The sequence below is a fragment of the Pteropus medius genome, unplaced genomic scaffold (genome assembly GCF_902729225.1).
Source record: "Pteropus medius unplaced genomic scaffold, Ma_sr-lr_union100, whole genome shotgun sequence".
NCBI lineage: Eukaryota > Metazoa > Chordata > Mammalia > Chiroptera > Pteropodidae > Pteropus > Pteropus medius.
Genome location: NW_024342471.1, coordinates 20,527,715 through 20,545,237, shown reverse-complemented (window position 1 = coordinate 20,545,237; position 17,523 = coordinate 20,527,715). Strand labels below are relative to the sequence as shown.

The 17,523-nt window shown below is 45.2% G+C and overlaps 1 protein-coding gene across 3 annotated transcripts in view; it reads left to right on the top strand.

Moving 5' to 3' along the window:
- Positions 1-17,523, top strand: part of ZFP64 (ZFP64 zinc finger protein) — a 73,762-nt gene that overhangs the window by 6,842 nt on the left and 49,397 nt on the right. For all 3 annotated transcript variants that reach the window (XM_039864645.1, XM_039864644.1, XM_039864643.1), the window contains exons 3-5: positions 8,346-8,507; positions 9,540-9,602; positions 12,348-12,599. In XM_039864645.1, the coding sequence (XP_039720579.1) occupies positions 8,346-8,507; positions 9,540-9,602; positions 12,348-12,599 (477 nt within the window). The remainder of the gene's footprint in view (positions 1-8,345; positions 8,508-9,539; positions 9,603-12,347; positions 12,600-17,523) is intronic.

Below are 17,523 nucleotides of genomic sequence, written 5' to 3'. Positions count from 1 at the left end.
TACGTTCAGGCCAGGCCTGGCATCCTCTATTGAAAGATGCTGCGAGCTCCCGAGACAGACGACCAGACTTGCATCCCAGCCCTAGACTGGGCAAGTCGCTTACTCTCTCTAGTTGATATTCCTTACCTGTAAAAAGGAGCTTTAATAGTACCTAATGCTCCTAGCTAATGGGATGGGATGCCTGATCCCTAATATCAGTGGGTTATTGTGAAGACTCTTCAGTAGTCCATGTGAAAGGCTTGGGGGGTTAGTAATCAGGCTCAATAAATGATCGCTTTTATGAAAGTTGAGATTAATGAATGGGATGACGGGATTGACATGATTGCTGCCCTGCCTGATTATTCCTGCTTCGATGCCACACAACGAGCAGAATCTTGCTTTTTTCCCTTCCTTCTACACTAGTTTGCTGTTCTGGGCCCACCTCCTCCCACGCCTGGGCTTCGCTAACAGCAGTTCCCAGGTGCGTCCATGACCAGGATCCCCGGGGAGCTTGTTAGGGATGTGGGTGCCTGGGCTGCAGCTCCCGAATCTGGATCTCTGGGGCTGAGGCTCCTGCATCTGTTTTTTTTTTTTTTTTTAACAAGCTCCCAGGAGATTCCAGGTCTCGGTGGAGTTGGAGAGTCACTCACTGCCCGAGGCCACAGTCCGACCCCTGACCCTGGCAGATTTCTCCAGATCCCTTCACCCAGACATTGTCCAGATATATTTGTCATTTTTTGTGCCTCGATTAAGCCAAACCTTCCCTCCTTCCCTCAGCTCATCTATGTCCCCTCTCTGTCCAGTAATAGTTAGATGTAAAGTAAAAGTTATTCTTTGCCCGCCAGCTTTGAAAGTGGCCTGATGTTTCACGTTTGATTTAAAAACTTTCTCAAAGAAGCAGTAAAATTAGATATTGATGCTGGTGGGAAAAATATAGCCTCTCAGTTACATTTTCTGAGTTCATGGCTTAAAATCATGGGGCTTTGGAGTCGTGGCCCCCGAGTTGGCGTCTTGGCTGCACAGGGCCTGCGGAGCCAGCCGTGTGGCCACACAACTTCCACGGACTGTTGGTGTCTCGTTGATAAAGTGGGGAAAGGAATAATTCTGAGCTGTTACCACGTGCCAACCAGGTAACCTCGGGCAGGTAACTTAGAGCCACACGGTCTCCATTTCCCCACCTGGAAAATGGGGGTCATGACGGGAAAGAGCTCCCACCAGGCTTTGGAGGCTCTTGCTTGGAGGACATTCAGGGCCACCAGTGTTCGCTCTCAGTCACTAAGTCAGGGATGTGAAAAGTACGTGACACAGCACACGGGAGATGTGGACACAGGGTGTGGCTCGTGGCAATCCCCTAGCCAACGTGGTTGAAAGGATCCCTTGACCTAGAATGATCTTTCCTGCCTCTTCTAGGACTCTTCCGGTCCCAGGTTAAAAGTCACCTCCATCTAGAAGCTAGCCGTGATTTCCCCCCACCCCCCACAGCATCAAGGTTAGGTTTCTCACTGCTTCCCCACCTAGCACTTATCACAGTGGTCATTAATCAAGTTTTGGTGACAAGCAATGTTTAGTTGGCCAGAGAAGTGAATTCAGATGCTGTTGGGGCCAGGCAGTGACACAAACGGCAGCAGCTGGTGTGTGATGGGGCGGGGTGGGGTGGGAGGGGGCTGCGGCCACCCGCCAGAAAGGAGCAGCCTCTGGCAGCAGGAACCATGGTCGGCAGCTATGTCCTGCAGTTGCTAGGAGGTGGGCTGGTTCTCACAGGCGGGCCACGCTGTTCTCCTGCTGAAGATAAACACTTTCACAGAACATCAGCATCAGGCAGGGCCACTCTGTGACCACGTGGGAACAGAAGAAAAACAAGACACCTCCATCATCATGTCTGAGCCACGAAATAGCAAACGCCCCCTCCCCCGCTAAGCCGAGTGCCGGCTGCTTCTCTACCTATTAGTGTTTTAGCCTTCTCTGCTTCTCGGTAACATTTATTAAGCTCTCAAATCATGGACTTCTCCGCGCTTCCTGATAGCTTCCAATGCAGGCTTTCCTGAACTCTCCCAGAAAATTATTTAATGTGAGCCCGAAACCTGTAATAACTCCTTTCTAGCACCCTGTTACTGAGACACTCCACGGTTCCCACGCTGTGAGGGGTCCCCCAGTGCAATGAATAGTAAACTTACCCAACTACAGGTGTGTCCCTGGTGGTCTGTGGCCAGAGGACATTGACACAGGGAAGACCCAGCCCACCTAATTGATTTTAAAAGCCTTAAAAGAATCTGAAGGCTCGGTTTGGCCTGTGGGCCATAATTGGTTTAATGTCTCATTTTCTAGACTGAGTCTCCCTGCAAGCAGGGACCTAACTAGGCTTGTTCTCTTGCCGGCCAGCACCAGGCCTGGCACAGCGTGGGCACTCCATAAAACAGGTACCGAATGCATACGGGAAGGGGCAGCGGTAAGGACAAAGTCCGTTAATGTGCGTGACGCATGTGGCATGGCGTCGGCCCCATCCCGAGGGACCCGCGAGGGCAGCTTTGAGACCGCTGCGTGCCAGATGCTGGAGCCGAGATCATGGTGACGCTCGCCCTTGGAGAATTCCAAGCCCAGGGGCAGGGAGGAGGGTTTGGTTCGAAGACATACAAGCCCAGCCATCTGTGAGGGGTACAGGGTGGCACAAAGAGTTAAAGGCGTAGATTGGCCCCAAGGGGAAAGCCAGAGAAAACATCGTGAGGGAGGTCAAACATGTAAGTCTCACTTGCCTTTGGGAGGAAGGATGTGAAAAGGTGACACTTCCTAATGGTGGTCGGGGGTGGGGCAGCTCGAGGCGAGGTCTGATAACAGTGGCACAGATGACACAGGGAGTATGTGGTCGCAGCTGTGCTTCATCTCTGACCTTTTTTCTGAAGGACCTGGGGAGCCGCTGAAGGCTGTTGAGCACGCGAGTGATTTTAGTAAGACGAACTATTCATGATTTGCCAGAAGCATCCAGCAGCAACAACAGCGGTAATAATAGCTAATTCTTATGGCGTGCTTGTTAGGGGCCAGTCACTTTTCTAAGTATTCTGTGTGAAATACTTTTTACAACCACAGATTAAATACTGAGGAGTATTATCCACACTTCACCAATAACGAACTAAGGCACAAAGGGGTTAAATAACTCATTCAAGATGACAGAGCCAGCAAGTGGCAGATCTGGGACTCAAGCCCAGGCTACCTGGCTGCAGGATCTGTGCACCTGAGCACTCCACATCGTCCTTCAGTGAACTCATCGCAGTGTTTCCCAAAAGAGCCTCCTTCGGTGAAAAATGCAGTCACCTAGACCCCTCCCCTGGGGAGAGGGGGGTCTGAGCAGGGTCCTGAGAATCCGAACCGGCCTCTGAGGGCTTGGGTCAGTTCAGATGCTTCTCATTGCTCTTGACATACACCCACGATGGGCTGGACAGTAAGACACTGATTATCTCTCAGGACAGGAGCAGGCAGCACAGACCCAGGGTAGGTTCCACAGCTCAGAGCTGGTGAGTTCCTTGCATCTTCTGGCTGTCCTTGGCCGTGGGCTTTGTCCTTTGGCCTTGTCCTTTATGCACCTCACGGCCGCGAGATGCTGCTGCTGCTTTATGCCTCAAGTGTTCACTTGACCATGTCCACAAATGGGAAAGAGACAGCTTCTCTTTATCAGGAAGGAAGTGCTTTCTCCAAAACTCCAGATCCCGTTGGCCAGGATGGGACCCAGGATGGGACCCATGCCCGGTTCCACTGTCATGGGGCAACTGGGCCAGCAAGGGACAAGGAGGAGGGCTTGGCAGTGGAATCCAGTCCCTAGGACCCCTCTGCAGAGCCACACTCCCGCCACTGCCATGTTAGTCTGGACTAGAGCGGGGCTTCTCAAAGTTAGTGTGCCAAAGAATCACCTAGAAAGCTTGTTAGAAATACAGCTATAAAGATACCCAGACTTGACCCCCATCTCTGCTTCACAATCTCTGGTCTGTGATCAAGTCTGAGAACCACTAGACTGGCAGAGGAGAAAGGATGAAATCCATTGGCTCTCAGTGTGTGGCACGTAGTAGGTGCTCAGCAAATCTGAATGAATAAGTGAGCTGAGCACTGGGAGTGGGGAGGAAGGTGGAGAGGAGCATGGGAAGGAAGCTCCATTCCATTTATGGTTTTAGGGGGGTGGGCTTTGGGGTTTTTTGTTTGTTTTTTCCTGTTTGGTTAATTCTCAGCATAGTGCAGGTTAATTTCCTTTTACTGAGCACTGTACTGTGCTTTGCCTCTGACAGACCGCTACTTTGGTTATAGTTTAAGCCAAAGGGGAGATTTTTATTTAGAAGTATATTGGCAGTAACTGAGAACTGAGGGCAGGGATGGAGCTGGATCTCTCAGAGATTGGCACCAGAAACTAAAAATACATTAGGGCTCCGTAGATGCTCACAGGGTGGTCCGAGGCCCACGACACTGCCCGGCAGCTTGTTAGGAATCCAGTCTCGGCCCCACCAGAACCCCTGAATCAGAACCTGCATTTGAAAGAGATTCCGAGATTCTATGTGCTGTTACAGTTGGAGAAGAAGCATTCTGTCCCCGTGACAGCTCCAAGTTTTCTGCTTTCTTATTTTTATTTTTTTATTTTTCCAGAAGGAAAGTCCATACCAAAATGCAATATCTTAGTCCCAATTCCGAATTCCAGGGCAAGTAGATCACACTGGCCCAGCTCCTATCAGTTGTCTGCTAGAACAGGCTCCAGCAAGACTGGGTAACTGGCTGCCCCAGCACCCCTTTGTTGGCTGTTCAATTCCAGACACTTGCAGCCGAACGCTATTGATAATTATGTGCTTCCATGTTCTATACCGAAATGTCCCCTTCTCACCGAGGCCTTCCTGGATCACCTTACTTAAAATTGCATGATCCCCAGCACACCCTGTACCCCGTCCCTGCTTTATTTTTCTCCATATCATTGAACTATATATTTATATTAGCTGTATAGTATATATTTAAATTATTTCCCGCACACTCCCAACTAGAGCGTCAGCTCCATGAAGGCGAAGGTTTCGCCTGTTTGGCTCACTGCTATGTGACTAGTGCCCAGAACAGTACCTGGTACACACTAGGTGCTTAATAAATAATTGCTGAATAAATCAGTGAGTAATGCCAGCAGCAATGACAGCGTTACATGCTCAATCGCTATTCCTCACACCAGCTCTGGGAGGTAATGGCCCCCATTCTCCAGGCGAGGAAGCTGAGGCTCAAGGAGATAAGACTCAAGAGCCCAACCTCTCGACAAACCCTTTCCAGTCTAGGATGCATGGACTTTGAGACTATTCGTATTTTGTGTATCATTAGCCCATCCCCAAAATGATCCCTGAGGTTGAGGGCCTGACCCCCTTTGCTTCCTGCTGCCTCCCCAAGACACCAAAAGCACAGGCAACAACGGCAGAAACGGACAAATGAGACTGCATGAAAATTCTGCACATCAAAGGAAAGAATGGACAGGATGACAGGCAGCCTACAGCGTGGGAGAAGGCGGTTGCAGCCACGTAGCTGGGAACAGGTTAGCGTCCGCCATTCTCCCGTGTCCCCTCTGCTGTGACTTGCCACGAAAAGGATGCCGAGGCTTGTGGTGGAGGGGCAGATAGGCAGTTAGGACACGAAACCCAGCCAGCCTCCCAGGAGGGCGGGAAGGCTCAGGCTCGGGACAATGCCGATGCCGGGCCCAGCATTTACCTCCCTGGAGGGCTGAGGGGACTCTAGGAGCTGTGCCGTGGGAAGGTCCTGACCACACCCACAAAACCTCCCCCACCCCATCCCTTGCAGCCTTCTCTTGGTTCAAAAAGTTGTAAAGCAGAAAGTTTTCCAACTTCAAAGTCATAGAAGCGTGACTAGCCATCTCAGGTTTGCCCTGAAAGGCCGATGTCCTGGGTAATCCTCTGTCCCAGGCAAACAGGAACGATTGGTCACTCTGGGTCTTGATCACTCTTGTTTGGTGGCAGTGCCCAGTTCAGTTCAACGGTAGTGGCTCAAGTTTATTAAGACTCAAGCATGGTCTCATCCCACACTTCTGATTCTCTCATTAAACTTTGCAACAGCCTTATGAAGTGGGCGCGGTGGTGATCTCTCCTTACGGGCAAGGAAACTAAAGCTCGAAGAAGTTACACAGCTGGCCTGCGGTCTCTGTGATGACCCCGGCTTCATATCAGTTCACAGATACATGTTAAGATATCTGGAATGGAGATCAACCTTAGAATCGATGAGATTGCTGTCAACCAACAGGCGGTCACACACACAAAAAATTGTCTCAGTGTGCCTGTGAGCAAACTGGGTCGTAGTCGATCACATTTTGGTCACTTTGGCAGAGTCGCGTGCAGTTTTTGGAACTACGTATATCGATTTTAATCACTGTTTAGAACGTCTTCCAAGATATTGCATGATGATTCAGGCTGAAGATGTAAAGTAACCGTGTACCCAGAAGTACCTGGAAACAGTGGCAAGGGTCAACTTGATAGTGATGAAGCAAATGTTTCTTGTGGGAAGAACAACTGCTGTTTGTGCAAAGCAGCAACAGGAAGAAAGATGATTCCCTCCGTCAGGCAAAGCTGGGCTGGGTGTTACTGCTGAGATGTGTGGAGAAGGATCGTCTACGCCACTGGTCCTCAAACTCAGAATCACCTGGGCAGACTGTTAGAACACAGACTGCTGGGTCCACCCCAGAGTTTCTGAGTCAGGAGGCGGGGGGGTGGGGCAAGAATATGCCTCTGTAGTAAGTGCTTAGGTAGGTTCAAAGCTGCTGGGTGGGGACCACGCTTCAAGTACCAGCCAGAGCAGTGGAACAGGAGCGGTCACCAAATCCCACAGAGTGGATGAAAACATGTCAATAAGAGGCAGACGTGGTCGATTCATCCATCAGAGAGACTTGGCATGAAGGCAAAACATCAGCTTGTGAGAATATTTCAGCCACTTTAAACAAAAGCCAGTCGTATCCCTTGGCGTGCTTCCGTAGAGAACTTTTGAAACCATGAGTTTATGCAAATACCAAATGCTGATAGAGCCCTAATGGTCTTTGACATGTGTCAGAATGATGCTGTCATTCAATGCCAACGGTGTCCCAAAGGTGGACGTCCAAATGTCCAAAGAAGTCTCAAAGAACTCATTCAGTAAATATAAAATTTCTAAGGAATATCAATATACAGAATATCTAAGAAATATGAAAACATTGCATCACGATGTGTTTACTTGGCAGCTTCTTTTTATCTATCAGACATAAAATAACGGTTCATCTTACAACCTATAACATCTTAGATTCAAAGGAAGATGTTTGTTTTACGAGAAATATAACACCTCAAACCTGTGGCATGGATATTATTACTTTAGGCATGGCCATAATAGGTAGTGATATTAGGTCTGTATTGATTTAAATAAGTACATTCTGTAATATATACTGGCAAAAATGTCAAAGGTGGTGCTATAGTGACAAATTCGGGAAACAGAATGTGGCTTTCAAAGTCATCATTAACGGCCTCTTGGCCTGACACGTTCACCCAATGAACAAGCCCCTGTTGGTCATATTTACTTTTCATTAGAAGCCAAATCTCCATGTGACAAACTACATGTAAGTAAGGAAGAAAATATTTCCAAAACCCAAACCATAAACTTAGTTAACAAAGTAGTCGCAAAACTTTTATAAGCAAAAAGAAGGAAATTTGAGGCTACCTATTTTGTCTATTATAAAGATAAAAATGTTTGGTCTCTTTTGTCTTCTTTTTTCCTCAGACCTTCAGTGAGAGCACAAGGATATTTTTTTTTTAGGTGTACTTTGTTTTAAAGAGTACTTGTGCTTTTAGAGAGTACTTGTAGTTTTGCCCAGAATTCCTTCGATCAGTTGCTTTCCAGTTGTTTGTTAGGATTTTGTGGTAAAGCATATAAAAGTATCAATGCATTTGGCTGCTATAAATAATAGGGAAACTTCCTGTTTATTTAATAAGTCCAGATTTGGATGGTTTCAGAGTTCCGGTTCAACATCTGATTTTTCTCTCCCCTTATAGTTACAGAATGGCTGCCACAGATCCAGGCATCACATCCTCACTCCAGCATGTCCAAAGACAGGAAGTGAGGCAACTGGGACAGCAAGCATGAGCTTTCCTCAACTGCCTCTTTTTCTTCCTACACTTGTTTTTTCCTTGAATCAGGGAGAAAGTCTTCTACAGAAGCCCTCAGTCGGTGTTCTCTAGCGTCTCATCGGCTAGAACAAGGTCACACAATCATGGCTAAGCAGCCAGGGAGACTGGGAAAGCAATCTTAGGTGTTTATTCCCTATTAAAGAAGGTAGGCCAAAGGAATAGCTGTTGGGTATTCATATCATGAAAATTAATAATCATCATATCTTTTAGTTTCAGCTCCAGAATTTGTTTTCGAACATGGCTATCAAACTTATCTGCCTACGGAAAGCAACGAAAACCAGACAGCCACTGTCATCTCTCTCCCAGCCAAGTCACGTGCCAAAAAGCCCACGGTCCCGCCTGCTCAGAAAAGGCTTAACTGTTGCTATCCAGGTAAAGGCAGCATTGTGTCCTACTTGTGTAATGCATGTGACATTTAACAAGCTTGTGAATTCTTGGCAGCTAGACACAGATGTGCCCCCAAACTGCCTGGCTGAGAAGACAGACCCCCTCGGTATTTGTACCATCACATACGACCTATCTCGCTGTCCCTGGCACAGTTTCTAAGACTTTCGTAGCTATCACTTTGAAATGGGACTCGTGAGAATTTCAGATTACTCTCGAGTTTTTTTTTATTTCTGTGCCGGAGCTTAGGAAGACATCCAGGAAGATTTTTCTTTCTTTACTTAAAAAAATAATAATAAATTTTATTTAGAAATAATTTCAGAATTATAGAAAAGATGCAAAAATGGTACAAAAAATTTCTGTATACCCTTCATCTAGATTTCCCAAATGTTAACATACTATATTTGCTTCATCATTCTTTCTCTATATACATTTATTTTCCCCAAAACCATTTTAGAGTAAGTTGCAGACATGATGTCCCTTTATCCCTAAATACTATAATATGCAGTTCCTAGAAACAAGGAAGTTCTTTTACATAACCACAGTCTAATCATCGAAATCAAGACATCAACATTTATGCACACTATTACCAGATTACTGGCCTTATTAAGATTTTTACCGATTGGCTCACTAACATCCTCTATCTCAAAAGAAAAGCATTTTCTCCCTGGTCCAGGTTTTAATGCGTGACCACACTTTGCATTTAATTTTCACGTGTCTTTTAGTTTCCTTTGACTTTTGTCTTTCATGACGTTTACGTTTTCTCAGAGTGCAGGCCAGTAACTGTAAACTGGTCTGCAGTCGAGGTTTATCTGATGTCTCCTCGCCGTTAGATTTCGGTCATGCGGTTCGGGCGGGAAGCACAGACACGGGCTTGTGACCTTGGTGCATCGTGCTGGGGGCACGTCACGTCTGTTTGTCCTCTTGCTGTGGAGTTGACTTTCCTTACTTGTTAAGGAAGTTTCTGCTAGGTTTCTCCTATGTTTCTCCTTGTAATTAATCTTTCCTTGCCTTTTTAAGGTTGCCAATTCAAGACTGCCTATGGCATGAAGGACATGGAGCGTCATTTAAAAATTCACACAGGTAAATAGCATTTCTTTGGCATATGTACCCTGAACACATGCAGCACTAGGAGCTGGGGGTCCAGGCAAGTCAGACACATTCTCATGGTCAGAATGTTGTCATGTTGTCATAGAACCTCGCTGGACTAGAGATACAAATTAAATAAAAATAAGATGCCGTTTCTACACATGATTTTGGCAGAAATGTTTAAAGCAATAAAATTCAGTGGTAGAACAGATATGAGCAAACTCAGCTGGTGGAAATATGAATTGCTACAGCCACTATGAAAATTAATCTGCCAGAATTAATTACAATTTAAATATGTCTGTTCTTGTCCTTGATCCTGTGTGTGTGTGTGCGTGTGTGTGTGTGTGTGTGTGTGTGAGAGAGAGATGATTGATAAAGAGAGGCATAAGGGGGTACAATAGTAACTTTTCTTTTACATATCTTTACATTGTATCATTGGATACAGTGAGCGTGTTATTTTTGCAATTCGAAGGGAGAATTTAATAAATAAATACTTTAAAAAGGAGAGAAAAAGATTGAAGCATAAAAAAGTGATTATTTCTAGTGATTTTGATTTTCTTTAATATATTTTTTTATGTCTCTCAGATTTTCTACATGGAGAAGGAATTGTTTTTAGACTATTTTTAACAAAGTATTAGATGCTCATATTTCCGTGATACAGACAGGTATAAATTTAGAGAGCGTACATGTATATACACAGTAGGGACACACTGAAATTTGGTTTGTGTGTCACTAATTGCCCAAACTCTACATTTCAGCCTCAGCCTTTGGTAGACGAAATATCCAGGAGTATTCTGATATTCCTCGGCCAAGGCCACTGATTATACTTGTATCGCTATCCTATCTAATCAAGCCTCAGAGTGTCATGTCACTTGGATTTATTCTCATGGTCAGAATGTTGTCGTGTTTCGAATATTGGTGGGCATTCTTGATGTAACACACAACATATCTCCCTGTGTGAGTTTCGTATGTCGAGATTCCCCCAATCAAGCACAGCATATTCATCATCGCAGGAGTAAAGTGCTGTAATTATTAGTGAGGAGTGGAGAAGCATTATAAAATGTAAGTGAAGGCAATGACCTCCTATTTCTGCAAATAATGAGAGATTATTGTTCCTGGATTTTAAAACTTGACTGCTAACATTTTGAATAATAAAATTATAATATTTAATAGATTTTTAGATGTATTCTTAAATGCCAGATGTTTATTCTATGATGATAGTGATCAGCTTTGGCTGACGATAGAACACTTGACTGGAATTTGGCCAAAATACACATATAGTGAAAGGTGAAAATCCTGACTCACATCCCACGTCCTTCTTAGTTCATGCCCGAAAGTAGCCAGTCTTAAGAATCTAGCATGACTCATTCTTAGATGTTAGTATGTTTATACAGAGCCTAAAAACACACACATTTGACTTTTTCCACCTCTTATTAAGTTAATATTGTATACACTCTCACTGCAAAGGGATGGTTTTCATTTACTGTTAGACACATTTCCACATCAGGAAGTTCATATCTACTTCATTTTGATGGGCAAGTAGGAAATCAGTTCAATAATTTATGGTACATTTATACAGTGACATGCTTTAGCCTTAAAAATCATATTATGGGTGCTAATGATGTGGGAAGAGGATCGAAATTATTTCAAGTGCAAAAAAAAATCGTCAATGGGGAAGGCAGTGTTGCATTTGGCTAAGAAAGCAACAGTCCTCAGTTCTAATCACAGTAGTTGAGAGAATCAAATAAAATCATTCAAGGGCACAGTGCCTTTCAGAAAGGAAGTGTTTAAATTGACTTCAGCCAAGAGGTTTTTTGAATCAAAAAAGGTACACGTACATGCTGGTACAAAAACGATTGGAAAAACATACATTAAGAAATGAGTAGTTATTCATGGGTGACAAGTTGACATGTGTATAATGAGTACATATTAAGCTGCTATAGCAGAAAAACCCAGACACCAGCTCAGACAAGGTGGGGCTTTCTGTCCCTCGCATAACGGACCGGAGGTAAGCAGGTGATCTAGGGCAGGGAGGTGGCTCTGTCCTACGAGATCATGCAGGGATTCGAGTTCCTTCTATGCCCTTAGAATAGGTTACATTACACTATCCACCAGCTGCAGGTGGGCTGCCCTCACCTGCCCACACCTGCCAGTTTACCCCCGTGTTGTCTTGGTTACCGCTGGCAACAAGGAGGGGAAAGAGAAACAGTTATAAAGCAGGCAATTTCCTTTTACAAAAGGGACTCATTTACCTTCTCTGCTGTTTCGCTGACGAGGACTTCGTCACAGAATCACACCTTGCTGCAGGTGAGGCCGAGAAATGTCATCTTTAGCTGGTCAGCCATTAGTTCCTGAAACTTTGGGGTTCTGAATTTTAGGGTATGTTTGTTACGAAAAGGAGAAAAGAGAAAAAATAGATACAAGAGACAACAGTTTATTTTGCTTAGTTTGTACGTTAAAAATTTATTTCGGTTGCCTTTTATTTTTAATTAATAAGGAATTCATATTCAGTGTAGGAAAAATTAGAAAACACCAATAAAAGCGTGATAATAAAGAAAATAGTAGAAACCCTCCGCCTCACGATGTTAGCTCTCGGCCAATCATCCATCCAGTTGTTGGGGGTTTTCTAAACACTCTTTGGGGACTGTGTATTACTCTTTCCGTAAGGCAGTTGGGAAATAAGCCTTTTTCTTTTGCCTGTCGTTTCCTGATGCCATCTGTGTGCGTGTGTGTTCGAAGGAGACAAACCCCACAAGTGTGAAGTCTGTGGCAAGTGCTTCAGCCGGAAGGATAAGCTCAAGACCCACATGCGGTGCCACACAGGCGTGAAGCCCTACAAGTGTAAGACGTGTGACTACGCTGCTGCGGACAGCAGCAGCCTCAACAAGCACCTGCGGATACACTCCGACGAGCGGCCCTTTAAATGCCAGATCTGCCCCTACGCCAGCCGCAACTCCAGCCAGCTCACCGTCCACCTCCGATCCCACACAGGTAAGTCCCTCGTGTTCTCGCTCTGTGCTCCTAACTTCCTATTGCTTCTATCATAAGCACCTTAAAGTACTTAGCCACAGCGTTAAGTAAGTGAATCGGGGATGTTTGGCCATCTCGTTGTATGCAGCATCTGCCCAGAAATGCCTCTCTCAGTAAAATAGGGGGAAACATCAAGTTTATAACTATATGTGTATCTTTATGTAACTTTATAACTTATTAATTAGTATTTAATTGAAGAGATGTGCTAAATGAAATAGAACTATAAACAATGCATTTTTAATAAATTTCTGCATGATAGTTGGTTAGGCATTTCACTCATTTTTAAGTATACTCTGAATAGTTCAGCGTGGGTAACTTAACAAATTACGTGTATTTTCTTTTTGGCAAGTGTATCAATTAGCTGTTGATAAAACGATGCTGTGTAACAACCTCCACAAAACCTCAGTGGTGTATTATAAGTATTTATTGCTCATATACTTCAGGTCAGCAGGGGCTGTCTAGACCAAGGGTCCCACACCGGTCCATGGCCTGTTAGGAACCGGGCCGCACAGCAGGAGGTGAGTAGTGGGCAGGCGAAGCTGTATTTACAGCCGTTGCCCAGCACTAGCATCACCGCCTCGGCTCCACCTCAGATCATCAGGCATTAGATTCTCACAGGAGCACTGGTCCTTGGTGCCAAAAAGGTGGGGGACCCCTGGTCTAGACAACTCTGTTGATCTTGGCTGGGCTTAACCGCATGTGTGGTGAAGGCTGGGCATCCACTGACCTTGGCTGGGGGTCTGCTGGCTGTGGGCTACTTGGCTGTCCACTCGCCTGGCTGGGGCAGTCTGCCTCTGACCCACACATCTCTCATTCTTCTTCTGGGACCAGTGGCCACCCCAGGCTTGTCCTTACGACAGTGGCAGAGGTACACACAAACACGCCTCAGTGAATAAGCCCATTTCAAGCCTCTGCTTGCATTCCGTTGGCCAAAGCAAGTTATAATTTGGGCCTGGTGTCAAGGGATAGGGCTGAGCTCACCCACAATGGAAATCACCACAAGGTTACATGACAAGGGCTAGAGATATGAGGAAGGGTAAAGAATTGGGGTCATTTTTGCAAACAACAACAGTCCACCCTACCATGATTCACGTCTCTGTCATGCAGATGCATTCACACCCTCCCAAGACCCCCACGAGTTGCATCCAATCACGGCCTCCGGCTTAAATTAAAGACCAGGATTGTTATGATTCCCATCAGGTCTGGATATGGCTTCTGTTGACCTAGGGACCTTTGAAGTAAAAAGACAAGTTGTCGGTCCCCACGCTCCCAGTGTACAGTGGTGAAATAGAGTCAGGATAATTACAATAATCCTGCTGTTCAAAAGGGGACGGACAGGAGGCACTTGGCAGTTACTAATCCACAAATTTCTGAAACCCCTCTGGACAGATGTTCCCAGATCTCCTCCACCCTCACCCCTACCCCCACCCCCACCCTTGTGGACAGGGAATGGTTCTTGGATTAGGCCTTGGCTCAGCAGCCTCTGGTTCTCGACTGTCCACTGGACCATCCTTTCCATCACCTTCCGTACCCACTTCAGAAAAAGGAGTGGAAAATACACCTTTGGGCAGCTTTTAGCATGGCTTCCTGTCCGCCAAAATGTGGGGGTCTTTTTAGATTTCATTTTAGTCCAGGTTGGCGACAGCTTTGCTGGTAGAGCTACCTCAAAAACTGTTAGTTTCCTGTGTATCAATGTGCCAAAAGCTACATCTACAGTTCTTTTGGGGACTTGCCTTTCTTTTAAACTCAATTTTAAGCACTTTTGGCACAAAAATCTTCTGTGGGTTGAATCCCTTGAGACTTTTAGGAAGTCCCTGTCCAGCTGTGAGAACCTACTTGGCACCAACTTCCTTCTTTCAGAGATTTTAAGGAAGGCCTCACATTCACACCCATCATTTGTCATTTAATCTTCCCCCTGGGATCACTTCCCTGGACGCGACCTTTGTCCCCAGGCTTCTGTCTTACTTTGCAAACCTTCTGCTGGTTGGAGATGAGGAACTTTAACCCAGCACATCTTTGGTTTTCTGTATTCTCTCTAAATTCCATTTAGAAAACAGCCAGTTCTTTTTTGAGTTTGTCTCTTTCTTGTGGTACCTTATCCTGTGCAGCTGGTAAGACATTTTCACTGTTCTGTGTAGAATCAGTCTCTTTGGTCAAGGCCCATATCCAATAGGTATATTTTCTATCTTCTGAGTTACCTCAGGTGACAGTTTTACCAAACGTTTTCCATGACATAGTGTGCCTTGCTACTTTGCCAGCCTCTACCTGCTACCCAGTCCCAAAGCCAGCGCTGCATAGTTTCGTTTCCCGTGATGGCAGTTCTCCACTTCTCAATACCAACATCTGTATCAGTTACCTATTGTCACAGTAATGCAGTGTAACAAACAAACAAACAAAAAAACAAAACCTCAGTGGGTACAACAACATGCCGTTTCCGTTCACACGTTGAGGATTAACTGGGTGTCATCTGAGCAAGTCTGCTGACCTTGACTGGGTTCAGGAGTCTGAGAATCTGCTGGCTGCGGGCCAGCTGTCCACTGGCCTTGGCTGCGGTACTCCAGCTCTGCTCCACGTATCTGTCACCCTTCTCCTGGGACCAGCGGCCTAGGTCAGGCTTGACCTTCTCATGGATGGCAGAGGCGCAAGCGAGCAGACTCCAGTTTCAAGCTATTACATGCCATTGGCTAAATCCAGTGACGTGATTGAGCCTATTGTCTAAGGTCACGACAGGTCATCCTGCCCCGGTCTGGAGAGCATGATTACATACAATGCAGAAGCCATGGCTCTAAGGAGGAATGGGAGGTGGGAGATTTGGGGACATTTTTGTAATCCACTACAGCAAGTTAAGACCTTGACATAACTGATGCCCAACTGATTTTCTCCAGAAATCTCCACAGCCCATTAGAGGAGCTGAAGGATTCATTTAGGAAAGCGGTTCAGAATCATTTTGACTTAAAAGGATAAACTTACCACTTATAGTAGCATCTTTAACTGGTCTAGAAAAGGTGCATTTTCTAAAAAATTCAGTGAGTGCCATTTGTGCCGTACGTATCTCTGTGGAATGACCATCTCCCTTTTTCAATCAGTAGCACTTAAAAAATTTTACAGATCGTAAAATTAATAGGATTTTATTTTTACCTTTTCTTCGCTTTGATCGACTGTGCTGTCAACTGTCTTAGTAGCAACCTAAACCCAAGAAAGATCTGTCCTCTTAAATATGTCAGTTTCTGACTCATTCAACCACATCCATCAAGTCGCCACTACATCCGGACCCTGGGGACCACGTAGCGGTCAGGAACGAACATAGTCATTAGCATTGGGGGGCTTTTGGGCCAGTGGGACTGGTACTGACCGGTATACTTCATTTAAGAAACAAGTCTGTGGTTAAAGGGGAAAAAAGATGACAAAAGGATTTTAACCCCTTTACGTCCATGTCAATAGGGTCGTTCAGCTCTGCAGCTCAGCCATAAGGCTTGGTTATTTGCTTTTTCTAGGTTTCACCTCTGCTGGCTGCTTAAAAAAAAAAAAGGCAAAAGATTGTCACTAATTTGGGCGGAGAGGTAACGGGAAAACCTAATAGAACGTTCTGGAGCAGAGAGTCTTACTGAGTCCACAGACACCTCCACCCAGGGGTCCTTGAGTAGAATTTAGGAGGTCTGTGAACTTGGATGGGAAAAAATTTTACATCTTCATTTTCACTGACCTGTACTGAAATTTGATGTGTCTTTAAGAAAATAGGCAACCAGTCCAATAACAGTGCGTGTGAACTTGTTTCCAGTAGAAATCACAGATCTTTTCCTAACAGGTGTTGCACATAGGTCAAAATATCTTTTACAATCTTCTCTATTTAGAAACGATCGTAGTTACTAGACCCGCCGCTAGCTCTTACTAGTTAATGTATTCATAAAGTGCATACATTGTCATATCACAAATGTTTTAATTTTTTAATGCCTTTCAGTATAATTAGTTTCTTTTGTATTCCTATTGATTTTAATTTTAGTTTACTTTACTTTGTGTATTTAAACATTATTCCGAGAAAGGGTCCATGGAGAAAAAGGGTGATTTACATAAAAAAGGTTAAAAAGAACATTGTAAGGCAGGAGTCAGGAAACTTTTTCTGTAAAGGGCCAGAGAGTAAATAGTTTAGGCTTTGTAGGCCATACAGTCTATGTCACAGTTGCTCACTCTGCCTTGAAAGCAGACATAAACAACACATAAAGAAATGGGCGTGGCTATAGTCCATAAAACTTTATTTATAAAAACAGGCTGTGGGCTGGACTTATCCCATGGTCTCTAGCCTTGTTCGAGAGTTCAGTGTGCATGATCTTGGTGGTATTTAGTCATACTGAATGAACATCGTTTAGGTTTGGGCTTCTCAGTCTTCTCAAAGCTTGTTAAATTTGCTCCCCATCATCGTTAATTGCGTGTATGAAGCAGCTCATGGTGCTGTGTTAGGCCTTAAACCAAAAAGCTGGAACACGATCCTGCTCTTTCGAGCTGATGGCCCAAGAAAGCGAACATCCATCAGGTGTACAGATAATCACCTAGCGTCTAAGAATACCAGCTTTGGAGTCAGCCTGGGCTGAAGTCCAAGCCACATGCTCCCAACCACACATGCCCCTGGGTGGCCATGAATGAGTCACGTGGTCTGTCTAGGCCTCAGTCTCCTCATTTGTACAGTAGTGTTAAGAATAACATTAATAATAGTGCCTTCCTCCTGGGGACGTGGGGAGCGTCCAGCGAGGCTGTTCTTGCGGAGTGCTCGGCAGAGGGCCTGCCATCCTGGAAGCGCCGAAGAATGCTAGCTCCTGTTATTTTGTTTACGGGGAACCCAATCGGGCGGGGTCCCCAATATGCTTGAATTCACAGTGCCTTAGATAATTTG